This window comes from Arvicanthis niloticus, chromosome X (assembly GCF_011762505.2).
Source record: "Arvicanthis niloticus isolate mArvNil1 chromosome X, mArvNil1.pat.X, whole genome shotgun sequence".
NCBI classification, from domain to species: Eukaryota; Metazoa; Chordata; class Mammalia; order Rodentia; family Muridae; genus Arvicanthis; species Arvicanthis niloticus.
Genome location: NC_047679.1, coordinates 88,810,534 through 88,828,338, shown reverse-complemented (window position 1 = coordinate 88,828,338; position 17,805 = coordinate 88,810,534). Strand labels below are relative to the sequence as shown.

General features: G+C 38.8%; 1 protein-coding gene across 4 annotated transcripts in view; it reads right to left on the bottom strand.

Moving 5' to 3' along the window:
* Positions 1–17,805, bottom strand: part of Tmem164 (transmembrane protein 164) — a 152,218-nt gene that overhangs the window by 71,998 nt on the left and 62,415 nt on the right. For 3 of the 4 annotated variants that reach the window (XM_034484985.2, XM_034484983.2, XM_034484982.2), the window contains one exon: positions 15,970–16,019. The exons of the other annotated variant lie outside the window; for it this stretch is intronic. Coding sequence is in view for 2 of the 3 variants with exons in the window: in XM_034484983.2 (XP_034340874.1) it covers positions 15,970–16,019 (50 nt within the window). In the remaining variant the exon portion in view is untranslated. The remainder of the gene's footprint in view (positions 1–15,969; positions 16,020–17,805) is intronic. 4 annotated transcript variants of the gene reach the window in all.

Below are 17,805 nucleotides of genomic sequence, written 5' to 3'. Positions count from 1 at the left end.
TCTGTATACCCTTTCTGAATAGTACTGTCTGCCACAGTCCTACCAACAAGAAATCCAATCTGAAAACCATTTTTTATTATATTTCATAGGTTTTTTTACATTTGTATGTACCCACAAACTATGTACAGTGTTGTTTTATGCTTCTGTTACATATGTGGAATCACAAATATTATATGATAATAGTTCTTGCAAGTTACACTTTTACTCAACACCGCTTATTCTAATCATTGATGTCAATACATACAGGTCTGCCTCATCTATTTTTATAACTGCTGTATGAAACCTTTTGAGAGAGACAAAACGTCTTTGAGATTTATCTGTGTTGTTGACTGTATCAGTAATCTACTCCTCTTTGTTGCTGAGTGGTTTCCTATGATTTGTGTATGCCATCTTTTTTTTTAATTTAAGGGCACTTAAATTGGTTCTATATTCTTTTACTTGACAGGATATTTCTCTATTATCATATTCAAAATACAAATTTATTCTCTTCCACTGAGCAGATATGTTGGGATTTACTTTCTACAATTTGTATTACAGATAAAAAATACACCTATTTCTATTGTAAGAGACTCCAGGGAATCTCTTACAATAGAAACAGAACACTGGCCTTCTGTTTACCTAAGCTCAGCATCTGAGAGCACACTATTTTGGTCAGATATGTGAGGTCCCATAATACATGCCTGTCATATAGTAAGGAATGCTACATTGATCTGTATTTTAGGACTCACATCAGAAAGCATAACAAATGTGAAATCTCAGTCAGGATTTGCATGTGTTCATTTTGTTCTGGTAACTTCTTTGAAAGTTTCTAATTATTTTAAAATAAAAATTGGAACATTAAAAATAAGCACATGAAGATTTTTTTTAAAAGGTGATAGGTACAAGAGAAAAGTTTGGGTGGCTTTGCCTGTGGGTACAAAGACCATTCCCCTGCTTGCAGCCAGTAGGGTCCCTACTACCTTATCCTGGACCAACTGGGGATATCTAAGTACAAAGGTTCCAGAACATTTCCCTCTCTTATGAAATTGACATAAGCTTCCATCTGGAAAATGCTCAACTGGTAAAAGAAGCTCCTTAGCTGAAAGTAATTTCCATTCTGAAATTCTACTTATCTAAATGAAAGCAATTTTCAATCTCAAAGTCTAAAAGTGAGGTGGTGGAGGCTAAAGACAAGGAAATTGCTATGCATTATTAGTAACACTTATTGAGTGCTTAGTCTATGGTAGCTCTGTGCTAAAAGGCTTCCAGGGGTCAGCTCCTCTAATTGTTTCCAGCACTCAAGGAGTGGGTCACATTAATACATTCTTTACAAAAATAAGGAACAGAAGCTGAGGCTTTCATCTTCATTCAGTATCAAAAAGCAAAGACCAGAAGCACATGTATAGCCCAGGTCATGAAATTTCAATGTATTACTCAAGACCTTCAATATCTATCTAGCCAAGAAGATAAATGCTGAATTAACAGGATGCTGGTTATACACTCATTATATTATGTTAATTATACTACATTATGATACATTATTTATCCAAATAATAGATATTTATATGGCCATTAGAAATAATTTCTAGAGAAGTTTTAATCAGATAGGGAAACAACTATAGTATATTAACTAAAATATAGAACTAATTGTGGTTACTAACATTTGTTTTGTTTTCTTTTTTTTTTTTTTTTTGTTTCTAGAGCTGGCTTTGAACTTGCTATATAACACGGTCCCCCTGATTTCACCTCCTTGGTTGCTATTATAGGCATGTACCACCAGGTCTAGCCTATTAGCTTTTAAAACATTACAAAACATAAAGAGAATAATCATGATTTTTGAGTGGATACATGACAAAAACTGGAAGAAAATAATATCCTACTAACAGGAATTATCAGTTACTTTTACAGTTTTATTTATTTATGGAATGTCTCATTTTTCTGTACACATGACTTATCTAAAAGTGGGACATCTCTGCTTTTTCATTCCTTCAACACATTTTACCCAAATCTTAGTAACCTGTATTGTTTTTTTCAAATACAAGACAGAAGAGAGTCCATACTTTGCTTTCTCAAGATGGGATAAAGTTGTCTGGAGTGACAGCCTTTTCTTTTCCTAAAGATGATGCATAGCCACCATCTTGGATGTTTTAAAGCACAACTACACAGAAGAAAGAAAAAGAAGAAGAAAGAACAATCCCTACTCACAAAGCACTTCCCTGGAGATTTGTAGAAGACAAAGCTGAATGTGCATATATGGAGAAGAAAATAGTTTATGTTGTGGACATGGGAGGGGAAGAGTCCTATAATCAACTGGAAAGGCCCCTCACTCCTCCAAACACTAAGGAAAGAATGTATTATGAATATAAGCAGGCTCTAGACAATTAATTAGGTCTTAGGAAGGCAGGGGCCTGAGTATCACACCAAAGAGGAAATGATTTGCCTGAAAATGTCTTAGGAGTCTTCCAGGTATCTAGTTTCCTTCCCCTTTAAATGCATGGTGTTCATCTGTACAGCCTTTTTCCCTTGCCAAGACCAAGTCTTAATAATGCTGTTGCACAGGGCAGAGGTCATCTTCTAAACACCTTTCTCAGTAATGAGACCAAAGCTAAGCTCCAAACAGACCACCTCCACGGCAAGGGTTTAAACGATGCTCCTTTTAAACACTCTATCTATGACTCCAAGCTGAGCTACAGTTCCAAATCTCTCAGGTTCCACAGAAGCTCCTCTAATGAGCACAGGGAAAAACAGTGCTAATACATTAAGGTACAACAGGTTATGGCTATGACTACAGCTCGGTGGCGAAATGCTTGTTTCCAAAGCATGAGATCCTAAGTTCAGTCTTTAATACTAGCCAGAGAGAGGGGAGACAGAGAAAGAGAGAGATAGAGAGAGACAGAGACAGAGACAGGCAAACACAGAGAGACAGAGACAGAGAGAGAGAGAGAAAGAGAGAGAGGCAGAGGGGAGGGGAAGGAAGGAAGGAAGGAAGGAAGGAAGGAAGGAAGGAAGGAAGGAAGGAAGGAAGGGGAAAAGGGAAAAGGGAAAAAGGGAAAAGGGGAAAGGAAAAGGGAAGGCAGGCAAATGCAAAAGCTAAATAAACCAACAGGTTGAACCCATATCCACCTCACAGCCTCAGAGCAGTTACAAATATGTGAGGCTTACTGGAGAAATTCAATACTTATATTAGAACTTCAAAAAAAATTTAATTCTGAGAGTACAATAAAATATAGGTGGGATCTAGAAAAGAGAGCGGCTACCAGGCTACAGAATTATCCCAATGCCATGTGGCCCAAAGGTCAATGGGGTATCAGTCTTGCAATGCCATGATCACATGTCAGGCTGTCCTAACTCTTACCCTCACCCACCCCCGCATTTGCCTCACCTACCTTGGCTCACACCTGGCCTATCATCCTCTCTCCATCCACCAGTGTACCTCCTCTCCCTGCAGCACAGCTGAAATTTCATCTCCTCTCATTCAAAAGCCTCCCCAGACTGAGTCAGCAGATACTCAGGACCAGATAATCATGCTTGCATCACAGCTCTTCTGCTTCCCATGTGCTCAGGAAAACGAGCAGCTTTCAGAGTTTTAGACCCGGGCAGGGGGGCATATCATACATGGGCTTCCAGAAGCAGAGGTTGTTGGTAGATCTCCTGCTACCCACTTCTACACAGGGTGGGTGGAGGAGTTTGTAGCAATTCAAACTCACATACTTAGGGCTTGAGCTTCCTGGCTCTTGGTGCACATTTGGATAACCCCTCACATTAAGGAGTGAGTGCTCACAATGCAAGGAAACTGTCAGATCATAAACCAAAGCTGGAAAATCTTAGCTGCCATTCCCTTTTCCATCCATTCCATCAAGATATCCCAAGAAAGAGAAAGAACAGGTTCTACATGGCCAGTTTCCCTAAGAAGCCCCAAGTCCATTGTGAAACCTTCTAAAAAGAGCAACTAGCTGACCAAGGTAGCACAGTCCCATATGTCCCAGCAACTAGGGAGGGTTTTTTTTTTTGGGGGGGGGAGGGCGGTGTCACTTGAGCCATGCATTGGAGGCCAAACTATACAAAAGGGCAAAACCAAGGGATGGATGGATGGATGGAAAGTGCAACCAGGGGAAAAAAATGGGCTGGAGAGATGGCTCAGTGGTTAAGAGCACTGACTGCTCTTCGGGAGGTCATGAGTTCAAATCCCAGCAACCACATGGTGGCTCACAACCATCTGTAATGAGATCTGATGCCCTCTTATGGGGTGTCTGAAGACAGCTACAGTGTACTTACATATACTAAATAAATAAATAAATAATAAATAAATAAATAGTTTTTAAAAAAACCAAGTTGAAAATGACATCCATCTGTGGCAGTAGGATTCAGAGACCAGGAAGGGATGTAAAAGCGTTCTAGTGTGTGATGACAACAGCACCTTTAGCCCGGCTAACACAGCCAAAAGAGACACGGAGCTCAGAAGCTGCTAGGTGAGGCCAGGCTGCTTGCATTCACAGGAGTTCCTTGTCCAGGACTGATGACTTCGTTGGCCCCTAGCCCTGAAATCTTAGCCTTCCTCCAACTTCACAAGGTTAGTGGAAAATAAACCTGGATCTGTTGCGGTCCAGGAACAACATTAAACACACCACAGCCCTGTTTCCCAACTTCTAATTCCTGGAAAGCTTGGAGATTGCAGCAAAAATGTAGGCTGTTCATAGTTGTTAGTCAGACAGAGGCAGCAAAGATTTCGAGCTGAAAGGTAGAGAATATCCTTTGTACACCTCTAAAAAAAAAAAAGCAGTCGGCTCTGAAGGGCATTGCTATTTCCAGATGTAAAGGCCCAGGTCTCCAGCTGACAAGTGAGAATCTTCACCTTGAGCTTACAAAAACAGGGCCCAGCCAGTGTCTGCTCTGTTATCTAGTGTTCCTATATCAATTATGCTCGAAAACTTAAGAACCAGGGTTTTCCAGCCTAGAGAAGGGATGAGATCATATATAGATAGTACTATTACCAACTGTATTATCATAATCAAGAAGGAGACTCTGGCTTTTTTTTTTTTTTAGAAATATTTGAACTATTAGGGAATTGGATGGGATGCATGCTTGCCATGGTGTACATTTGGAGGCCAGAGAACAGCCTTGTAGAATCGGTTCTTTCTTTCCACCTTGGTCTGCGTTCTGGATATTGAACCTCAGGTTGTGAAGTTTGTTCAGCAAGTGTCTTGTGTCTTTACTCACTGAGACATCTCGAGGGCATCTGTTCGTTTGTTTATTAAGATGCTCGAGATAGGAAGACTGTAGTAATACCAGAAGTTTCCCAAAGAAAAATCCCTGTCCTGAAGCTTATATCAGAAGATAGGAAGGCTAACTCCAGCTTTACTGACCATAGGCTGGTGTCACCAGGAGCACCTTCAGCTTTCAAGGACCCCTTATCCCTCATCGCTGTATTCATTTTAAGTAGACAAGAAATCCCCTACTATCGTCTAATTAACAGGGCTACTCTTCCTTTATACAGTCTGAACCTCATTCTGCCCCTCAAGTGTGGACTTTCTGTTTGCTAGACCTAGTGTTCTTAACATTAGGGTCAGCGAATTATGGTCCTACTCTTGCTTTGGGTGGCATAATAAGATATCTACCATGAATTCCCTAAATTAGCTGCTTTACTTCTACAAGTCAGCATTGAGTAATGACACTGCATCACTGTTAGCACCAGCAAGCCCTGCAATTCTTACATCTATTTATCTAGCTAAACTTTACTGGAACATAGTCATATTTATTTCTTTGCATATTTCTAGGCCCCTTTCTCACCATCAAAAGAAAGTTGTTCAAGGTCAGAAATTTTACTGTTCTATGTTATGAGGCTCTAAGGTCTCAAATGTTGATATTTAGCCCTTTGTTCTTTTTTTTAAAAAAAATAAGGCACCTCAAACCAAATATACCCTAGATTTCTACTTTAAAATAATATATGGCTAACAACCACTAACATAGCCTCTTGCAACTTCTCACTCAAATAATCTATGCAGTATCAAAAAAGATCCAATTCCCCAAAACAGTAAAAATTGATGGTCAAACAGACTGACACCCGGAATCTACAAGAAATCTTTGTCAGCTATATGGGTGGTGCTAAATGGGGGGCAGGGGGCAGAGCAGGAATCTGTGGCCAAGTCCTGTAGCAGCAGCCTGACTTGATAGGAAGACCTACTAAATCCTTCTGCTAGAAGCAGCCTCATGGCTGGCAAACTGAAAGTTCATTTAGTGATCAGCAAATTGGAGAGCTGCTTCTCCCCAGCATGTCGACTGCTTGCAGGTAATAATCAGTGATGCCTGGAAGCCACCGGCTCCATCTGTTTAGAGGCTCCAATCAATTCTCCAAGATCAAACCCATAGACTACGATGTGATTGGTGCTAGCAAACTGAATACTGAGAAGGCAAGGCATCACAAGGGAAACTCTGGGAGTTACACCTGTGGGAGAGGATGAATTTTTTTTTTACACATTTTATTTGTTCAGAGCATCTGAGAGATTGGGGTAGATACTCTGAATAGTTACTAGACTGTGAGAAACATGCCAAAAGCTGTGTGCACCAACCTGCCAGCAAAGAATGGAGCTGAGAAGTGGTCCTAACCAATCCCATAGAGAATATAAAAATATTTAAAGGCAGTATACACAATCTGTCTTTGACAAATAACAGATCCTCCTTTGAATATGCATAGACATACAAAAGAGCCAGCGCGGTTCCTATAAAAATGTCTGGCAGCACATGGGGAAACGCATATCATTCTGAAGACTTGGAGAAGCATAAACATCCGAATTTAGTGTACGAACCAGAAAGGATTTTTAAAAACTGAGTGCATCATGAATAGTATGCAAGAAAACCTGGACTCTAGGAAGCAGGTATTTTTAAAAGGCACCAGAATAAAGCACACTGAGAAGGAAAAACAACAAGCTACGGCAAAAAGGGAACTCTGCAAAACATAGGGAAGGATGACAAAGAGTTAAGTTTCATAACAGGGGTGACAGAGTGAAATCAATCACATTCATAGGAAGGAAGCCAGATGAGTCTCTTGCAAGCACACAGACAAAAAGAAGAGGTTACACCAGCAGTCCTGCAAAGGCTGCAATCAGAAATTCTATCACAATAATATACCAAATGAGGAGGCTACAGGGAAAAAGCACATCTTCTACCCAGAAAGCATTGGCTAAACTCAACAGCCACCTATGTGCTGAGGATGCAACACAATTCAGAAGGAACATACTTGCCTTGCCTGTCCAAAGCCCTGACACTATAATAGATGATGCATAGATGGATGGATGGATAGATAGATAGATAGATAGGATAAAGAGAGAGAGAGAGAGAGAGAGAGAGAGAGAGAGAGAGAGAGAGAGAGATATTATAACATCTAAGCTAAGTCAATAATACCAACGTTAAGAGTCAATTACTGTCAAATATAAAAATATTCCGAATAAATAGAACACCAGAAATATTTCCATTAAAATCAGAAACAAGATAAGGAGCCCTGCCAGTATTATTATTTAAAATGATCCCAGAAACTATAGCAAATACAACTGAGCTTGAGCCAAAAGAAAAAAAACAGTTCTCTCTTTAAAAAGAGATACATTTACCATTTAGAAATTGATATTTCTGCTGGGCAGTGGTGGCGCACGCCTTTAATCCCAGCACTTGGGAGGCAGAGGCAGGCGGATTTCTGAGTTCGAGGCCAGCCTGGTCTACAGAGTGAGTTCCAGGACAGCCAGGGCTACACAGAGAAACCCTGTCTCGAAAAAAAAAGAAAAAAAGAAAAAAAGAAATTGATATTTCCAAAATGATCCAGGGCTTAAGATCTTAAGAATTATTATATAAATACCAATTAAGTGTAATGGCCCAATAGAAAACTAGAAATCTTTTCCTACATATCATGAGTAGTAACAGAAGATATAATAAAAGATCATAAACCCATTTTAAAATGACCTTGTTGAGAAATATGTAGGAAACACACACACATGCACTCATGACACACATGGACACTGTAGAATATAAAAGAAAATTTCAAGAAATTAAGAAATGACTCATGTTTTATCCTGGCTGAAGAGATTCAACATTGAGATGATATCAGTGCTTATAGAGCTCAAGTAAATGCAGCAAAAATCCCTGCAGATTTGGAGGAGAACCTGAGAAGATCAACTGAGAGTGGCTAAGACAAACAATTGTAGGCGGCAGAGCAGACTGAGAAGGCAAAGAGAAATCGGGTCTACCTACCTGCTGTTACAAACTACATGCCATAAAACTGGGGCCTTAACCCAACCCTTTGCCCAGACAATGAAGGCCATGATACTCTGTGCTACTCTTTCCATCAAGAAACTTCTTGTGGAGGAGAGAAGATGAAGAAGAGGAGAAGCTAGGTGATGAGAGAGAGAAAGAGAGAGGGGGCATGGAGGCAGATGTTCACATGTCTCCACCAGTCAAAGATAGTTTTTATATCTAGGTTGGGTATTGGGTTACGATTCTGATTGAGCATTACCAAACTTATAAATCCTTTGATTAACATTTTTAAAAAATCGTATAAAAGCAAAAAGGAAAGGGGGGCATGGGACAGGGGTTTTCTAGGGAGGGGAAATGTGGAAAGGGGATGGCATCTTAAATGTAAATAAAATATAAAATAAAATAAAAAAAAAAGAAACTTCTTGTGGGCCTAGAGAGCTAGCTCCGCAGCGAAAAGTACTGGTTGCTCTTGCAGAGACGCTAGGTTTAATTCCCAGCACCCACATGGTGCCTCGAAATTGTCTATAACTATGGTGGCAGAGAATCTGACACCTTCTTCTGGCTTCCATGGACACCGACATTGTTGTGCACAGACATACACAAAGGCAAAATTCCTATGCTAAGAAAGTAAAATAATAAAAAGAAAAGGGTTTAAAAGATTATGAAGCTGGTTTAAAACCCAAGAGATGAACAGAATAGTAAAGCAATCCCCTGAGCTAATTCCTAACACATAGGAGAACATATTTATTAAAGAATTGTTTGTGGTAAAAGACCTTAAGAGAGATCTTTGCTGGGTGTAATGGCATATCCCTCTAATCCTAGCACTGGAACGGTATAGTCAGGAAGATCAAGAAAAGTTCAGCGTCTGCTCACATGAGATTCTCGGTCGTAATAAATGAACAATAAATAAAGAAATAGTGAATAAAATTACAGAGAGGAAAATGTAGGCTATAGCCCTACTTCACCCTATTCCTAGAATGAATTTTATATGGCCACATTTAATATTTTTTAAAAGTATAACACTGGATTATACAACTAATCTTACAATGAGTCTTTTCAGGCATAAAAATACAAGGAGAAAGCTGGTTGTCTCAAAGTATTTGGGAGGATGAAACAGGAGAATCAAGAATTCCAGGTTATACCAGGATACACAGTTTCAAGCCAGTTGGGGCTATGGGGTGAGACACTGTCTCAAATACTTACATACATACATACATACATACATACATACATACAAAATATTCGTGGTCTGAAGGAAGGAGTAATCAACATGACCAAAATAAAAGCAAAATTGTTGTACAGCAACCACTTCACTAAGAAGTTCAAAGGTGTGGGGTATGTGGTGCATGTTTTTAATCCCAGTAATTAGGAAGTTGAGGCAGGCAGATAGATTTCTGTGAGTCTGAGGCCATCAAGAATCAAGGGCTACATAGTGTGGCCTGGTCTCAAAAAAAAAAAAAAAACAACAAAAAACTATTAACATGTAAGCAAGGCATGATGGTAAATGTCTGTAATCCCAGCACTGTGGGGTTGAAGCAGAATGATCTCCAGTTGAAATCCAGCCTAGGCTACATAGTGATTTACAGACAAATCTGAGATACATATCAAGACCTGTCTTAAACTCCAAAAACTGTACTGGAACAATTGCTTAGTGATTAAGAGAGCTTGCAACTCTTGTAGTGGTCTGTGGGTCAGTCCCAGCACACATGTCAGGAGGCTCACAACTGCCTGTAACACCACCTCCAGGAGATATGACACCTTCTGGCCTCTATGATACATATATACATATATATATATATATATATATATATATATATATATATATAGAGAGAGAGAGAGAGAGAGAGAGAGAGAGAGAGAGAGAGAGAGAGAATATAAGTTGAAATGGAAACTTCTGTTTCTTTGGAAATTATGTTAAATGATGTTTTGCTGGGGCACACAGGTGAAAGGATGTCTTGCTAAAGCAAACACATGAGTGAATGTTTTCCTGATGCAGACACAGGTGAAAGGATGTTTGGATACCGCAGACATGTGAAAGGATGCTTAATGAAGGAGTATAAATATGACCCCACAGACAGCGGGAGATGAGCACTGAGCCTTGGTTTGGTTTGCTCTACCTCACTATTCTTTGCTCAAGACACGCATGTATTGGTTCATCTCACATAGCGTTTTTGAGCTCAACTTGTGGTAAGTCCGACATTGAGAGAAACATGCCCAAGAACCGCTTATGAGGTTCCTGCATCAGCTTGCTGCTTCTGATGCTTTGCCTCAGGCTGGGTGGTGAGCCTGGCACTTTTTTCAGGATCGATCTACAGATGTATGGTGTTTGCTTGCTGAAAGGACTGTACTGTACTGCTGGTCCATGCCTGGTATCTGCCTGTCTAGAGGACTGGTCTGCAGCTGCTGAATCCTATTTGGTGTTTGCTATGGGACTGAACTGCTGCCAAAGAGGATCCAGCTCTCCCCTGAAGAACTATTGCTGAACAGGTCCACTTCCCCCATGGCCTAATAACTTTTCTCTTCCACTACCTCTGCTGGGTGGTGGGCTAGAGGAGAGGTTGAACCCTTATTAAAAGTAGGTTGTAAAAAATTTATGCCTACAATAAGTCCTTTTTAAAATTAACAACAAAAATGCAAATAAAAGGCAAAAGAAGTATTTACTGCAAAAATAAAAAAAAAACTTCTAGACTTCATATACATATATTTTATTCAAGTAAAATGAGAAATACCCTAATCTAAAACTAGTAACATGAGTTGGTAGTCCACATCAGAAATTATAGAAGTGTATAAAAAACAAATGAGAATAAATGTAACATTCAAATATCTGAAATCTGTAATAAAGGAAAATGAAACAAACAAAAGCTTGAGAAAAAGCTGAAGTGAATGCTTAGTAAAGCCGAGGGACTTCCTGGCTACTCCAACATGGTGTTCTGTCCTCTCCTTTTCTTTGGCAAAGGGAAATCTTATTCATTAAGAAGGTGGGTTTGGCAAGGCAGTCCACACCTTTAATCCCTGTGCTTGGAGGCAGCAGCAGGCAGATCTCTGTAAGTTGAAGTCCAGTCAGAGATACATAGTGGGACCATATTTCAAAAGGAAAAAAAAAATACTTGGTTCACGTAATATGATAGGATGAGTTTCCTAATGGTGACTGAGACAGATACTTCCTTGAAAGTTGGTAGTAGACCAACCAGTAATTAAATAGTCTTTAGAATACACAGATACAATCTATCTTCCAAGAGCCCTTGCACATAACCTCAGTGCATTCAGTGTATTCCTTATATAAAATGTTGTAGTACTTGTGTTTAACCTACAAATAAACACAGTGCTTATCCAGGTTAGTTGTAACAACACTTCATACAATGTAAACACTGTAAACATGTGTATAGTACTATGTACATTTGTATAATTTCTTGTGTGGACTATCAATGTTGAAGGAATAATGACAAAGAAAAATCTCCTGATAGAACAGATACAATTTAAAAGAAAATAAACCTTTCAGTCTGTAGTTGGTTGAATCTGGGGGCATGGAACCTCCACACATAGGGCAGAATGTATTGATTTTAGTCAACCCTGTATGAGAAAAGGCATTCTATAGGGTGGCTATAGAAAGTTCTTTAAGGGAAAGGCCATTCTGAGTTGGCAAAGGAAAGTGTCTGAGATTCAAAGTGATGAAGAACAGCCTTGCCTGTATAAATACAATAAAACAAACAATGTTGGGGTTGCTAGATGAGCATCCACAGAGAACATCTAGAAACATGGAGTTAGGGGGCTTTTAGAAGCAGTAAGCTACCAGGCTGGAATTCTAGAAGTTGGTAAGATCAGAGTTCAAAAAAACCACCATGCCCAAGGTTGCTGTGTGGAGAGCCAAGTAGAAACCCTGTCAATTCTAGCTCTACATCTCAGACATGGGGTTTCTGCTGAGGCAGCCTTGCTAGCAGCAGGCTATAGCAGCAGCACTTAGCAAAGTCACATGGCAGCAGAGGTGCACATAAATGGAATGGTCACAGCCCAGCTGGAACACTGGCAAGTTTTCATTCTCCCCTGTGAAACAGACCATGAAACCCCTGTAGAGAATCCTGCCCCTTCTCCACCACCAAAAAAAAAAAAAAAAAACAAAAAAAACAACAAAAAAAACAACTGTCAGCCCCAGCCCAGCATGGAGCTATGCAGCTTGCTGTATACATCATAGCCCTTTCTAAGCAGTGACCCAGCATGTCTCTGCAAAGAACATGCCACGTTCTGTTTAGCTGGGAAGCTAGCAAACTTACAAATGACTGGTCTAGCAAAGCAACAGTGGAGAAATAAGAAATGGGTAGACAGTGCTTGCCTACAGCAGAGCCTATCTGTGTACACTGAGATGTTTGAACTATAGAATAACACAGTCATGGTCTTAACACTTAAAAGGAAGATAGGAAGGATTAATAAATCCAAGATTTTATTCTACATAGCAATAAAAAAAGATAATGTACTTGCTGAGCAAATTTAAATACAGCCAAGCCAACAGAAAAATACAAGATTAAGTTCAGCCAACAAAGAATGACTCCATGAAGAGACAATCTTCAAATGATCACAAGTACTGCATACTCACTGAAACTTAATGGCAACAAATATGAAGATAAAGAACAGGCAGATAGATAACCAACACAAATGACCACATTTAAAGCAAAAAGATTTGAATAGATCAGTTCCCAAAGATGTTGAAGATGTAATTATGGGTCTACCATAATGAAAAAAAAGTACCAAGTCCAGATGAGCTTTACAAGTGTTTCATCAAACCTTCAAAGGACACAATTTCTAATTGTAACTAAAATATTACAGACCAAAGGAAAAGAAGAAACATTTTCAATACTATATGTTACACATCTTATATTTAATCTTCAAATCTAATAAAAAAACACATTAGTCTTCAATCTCACTTATTAATACTTTAAGACATATTCTAAATAAAATGCAGATGAACAAACTTCAGCTTTGAATCAAGATAATAACATACTGTAATCAGTAGGCTTCCTTCAGTAATATAAAAGTATTTCAAAACCAGAAACTCTATCAAGAAAATTCATTGTATTAGAAAAAAATCAAGAGAGCTAGGGGTACAGCTCAATAGCACAGAACTTGAAATGTGCTCAGGAAAAGAAGAAAAACAGAGGAAAAAGAAAATTTCAAACACCAGATGCCAATAAAATACAGCAACCAAACTCAGAAGTCAATATGGAAATATAAAAAAAGAAAGAAAGAAAGAAAGAAAGAAAGAAAGAAAGAAAGAAAGAAAACAAAATTCAAAACCAAATAAACAAGTTCCAATAGCAAATACAAAAGGAACACTGAAAACATTTTGATTTAAAAAAATCTTTAGTCAGAGTAGGCCATCAAGGACTTTTCTTTAGCTGAGTTCCTACAAAATGCAACAAAAATGTAAGTATTGAAAAGATAGAAGAAAAATTAAATTTATGAGAAATAAGATATCTGTGTAATAGCTGAACATAAGCTAAATATTTGTTTAAAAAAATCAATAATCATTTTCCTTGACAGCAAATAGCACTTAGCCATGGAGATGAAGAAGGTATTCAAGTCCCAACAGGAAAAAGCTATTAATTCTTGAGAAATGTATATTAAGAAGCATAGAATAGATAAGAAAAAAAGAATAGATCTAATTAACACAAAATCAGATGTGAACATGCGAAGAAATACAATTTCTTAGCTAAAAAGAACTACATAATTAAAAAAGTTCAAGCCAATGTAATGTGAGTCTAATCAGAATCTTAGAACTGGAATGGAATACTGAGTAAAAGGAAGCTTTAAAATGTATAAGTAGGAAAAAGTGACAAGAATGTAATAAATGAATTTTAAACTAATGCAATCAAGTGAATATAATCGTGGCACACAAACCAACGAAAGAGAACAGAGAATCAATAACTGGAGACTAGTACATGAAACATTGAAAAGCTGACAATGATGGATGTTCAGTTTACAGGAAAAAGCAGGGAGTATGTAATACGCTGTTTTAGCACAACTGTTTATCCATCTTTGGTAATGCAGAAGTTATATAAGAATAATATTTGTATAAAAAGAAAAATATGCAAGACATTCACATATATACTCACATAAAAATTGAAAACAACAATACACAAGGTTAGTTCACAGTAATGGTTATCTCAAAAACTAAATTGTCATTAATATGGAAATGCCAAGGTAAGTTGTAGACGTATGACATAGTTTGCAGCCCTTCTTAAATAGGACATTCCAGTAGACTTTGATAGATTTCCATCAGACATTGTTGAATGAAAAGGCAGGTTGTATTAAAGAACTAAAGCAAACAATCAACAAAAAATGTCTACAAGCCACATGAGCTTGCCCATTCGCATGGAGAAAGATGCAGAAAGATCCACATTGGTTTCATATGTGGAGGACTGGTGTAAACTAGGAGCCAAGTTAAAAAAAGAAACTGCAAAGGACCACTATGAAAAAAACTCTAGTAATTATATTTACATATTTACATATAAGTATAAAATAAGTAAATTAAGTTGAAAAATAGTAAAAATGAGTAAACAATATGATTTCTGTTTATCAAAAAAAAAAAAGAAAGGAAGGAAGGCAATAACCAAAATTATCTCTTAAGGGTAGGATGGAAGTGGTGTTTATTTTCTGATGAGAATTGTTGCTTTTATCCTAATGAAATAAAAATCAATGCATGTTGCTTTAAAAACATCACACTGAATAATTGAGCTCATTTTGAAAAGGCAAGGGTGGGGAGTGAGGTTAAATTGCCCTTTTCTGTGGGAGCTGTCCACATAAAATATAAAAAGTCACCCAGAAGAAAGGTACTCACCTACGGCAAGAGGCTAAGTGGCTATTCTGCGGTGCTGTTTGCAGCAGCAAATGGGGTAGTTTTCCCCCTACCTCACACTCTAATGACTTAAGTAAATCAGAAAGCCATTTACTCTACTCTCAACTATCCAAGCATCTGCTAGGCATATTACTTCCTGTTCCCTCCCTCTGGCCATTTCACTATTCACAAATAGCTCCAACACGGGGGTGGGGGTGGGGGAGAGGAAATTAATTCAGCCCATTTACCTTCGAATTAGCAACTCTAATAAAAGGTCTGATGAGGGAGATGATCACAACTCATGGCTAAAATGAGGGTTCTGGGACTCTTACTAATTTAATTTAAGTAATCCTGCCTTCAGAGAAACATGATTTGCTTGAGTATACTTTAATGGATTTAATGCTCACTGATATTTTAAGGAAACTCAGGATTTACAGTGCTATGGATATGGTTCAGTAGTAGAACATAGTGCAGTAGGTATAAGGCCCTGAGTTCAATTCCCAGAATCCGTCACTTCATTTTGCACTTGAAGGAAAAATGGACATAAAGAACTAGGAACAAAGGCCTTCAATAGCACATCCTCAATGAAGAGATAGATAGAGGGCTGTGGAATAAAGCTATGTGGCCTCCAGCAGCTCTCAAAGTAATTTAAGCAGGACAACAAGCTGCCAAGCCACTCTGCTTTGCCTGTGTAATCACAAAGATTGGTACAGTAGGATTTCCCAGAGTTCAACAACAGCTATAACCCACATACAACATGTTCACGACAGTTCAGTGGATCCTAACAGAAGTTTATTCCTCATGAAAGGCCAGGGGACCAAGCAGTACAGGCCACAGGCTTGACACCACACCATCCTTTGTCATCAAATGGATAAAGGGCTGCCTGCAAAGGGAGGGCCATGGAGTAAAACACAATTTTCTCTTACTTGAAGATGACGGTAGCTCCCGGACATGGAGGACAGGCCAGGAGGAAGATCTGCAATTGAAGAATTAAAAACGGTTAGAAAGCAAAACACTCAGCACAATGACTTGGTGCTTCCTTTAATAATATTTAAAAAAAAAAAAACCTTTAAAACAAAAAAATGTAAAAAATTAGAAAGGTTAAAATTACGTTTTTTGTGTTGGTTAAAATTTGTATACTTACATACTTACAAAGCAAACAGATAGTTTACCAAAGTACATTTGTATTTGTGGTGTGTGTGTGTGTGTGTGTGTGTGTGTGTGTGTGAGAGAGAGAGAGAGAGAGAGAGAGAGAGAGAGAGAGAGAGAGAGAGAGAGAGAGAATTTTAGTATTTCAACTTCAATATGCCATAAGTAGCCAGTCTTTGAAGCTTTAACCCAGGGCAGGTAAAAATAGATTCTGCACATGGAACATGCACATGAATTCCATCTGGTTTGCCTCCCATGGGGGTAGGTGGGCTTATCAATACCCAGAGATGCCAAATTTAGCACATGAAAATAGAGGACACCAAGTTAAATTGGAATTGCAGAGAAACAATGAATAATATTTCTGTGTAAGTAGGCTGGAAGTGTTGCATGGAGCCTATTTCTATTAAAACATTGCTTGATTTTTATCTGAAAATTGGATGTAACTGGGCATTCTGAATTTTCCTACAACTAACAAACTGCCACCCCAGACTCTAAACCCCACTTGGATTTTATTTTTTTGTTTCTTTCTACACATGTCTACCCAGAGGTGATTTTTCTAAAGTCCTGTTATCATGACAGGCAAAAATGGAAGCCAGAAGAATCTTGTCATTCTAAGGGCTGAATGAGCTCCCTGATCTTGGCTGTGACTCCAGGCCCTGAAGACCTGCAGTTGTTTGGCCTACGCATTGGTCTTCAACTGCCATCAAAACCAAGACAGCCTTTACAAAATTTGCTCACCATGCAGTTCCTAGATTCTCAAATAAAGCATCCTCATCTACAATCCTGAGACCTCCCCTCACCACATCTGCATGCTGAACAACAGCTCCAGATGGAATGAGGTCAGCCATTCCTGGTCACCTCATATGCTATGTCTTTGCTCTTAGACTAAACTACTCTGAGGGCCAAAGACATTCCATGGGACTGGGGAGTAACTAGTGCCTAAACCTTATGTTTGCAGGGTTCCTTTACACACACAGATTTCATTCTGTGGTTTAAAAAGTAATCATCAATAGCTTTCCCTGCCACGTTGAGAGCTCTGATAATCTGTATTATGGGCTGGTCGGCTTTGCCAAATGTGTGTGTGCTTTGGCATTTTGTTCCTCCTTTCACTTGGAGTCTACACTGAGAAGAATAGTCTGTACTATAGGGGAGACATCTGCTTGACAGTGAGAATCCCTGCTGAGAGGAAAAGAAGGGAGCGCGGAAAAGACAGTGTCTTAACACCAATGAGCATCCATCATCCCCGTTACCCCATCAGAGAACCCCTCCACGGGAAGAGCCACCCACCAGTGCCCACCCCATGCCTTTTCTCCGTGAGTCAATTTGATTGAAGTGCAACTTCAATGATAATTTCAGGTCCACAATCCTCTATTGGTAAACTCCAAATTCAAAGGGCTCTAAAACAGAAACTGTGTGCTTGTCCAAAACATGACTTGAATGGAGGTAAATCGCACTTTACTTATGGGGAATTTCCATGTATTTCCCACAGAAATTAGATGTAATTCATTATGTGAGGTGCTGCCCCAGACCCCACTGTGAGTACATGGCAAATATCCATGGTGTTGCCTTTCTAAAACACCCAAAATAAGCTGATTTCTGAACTACATCTAACT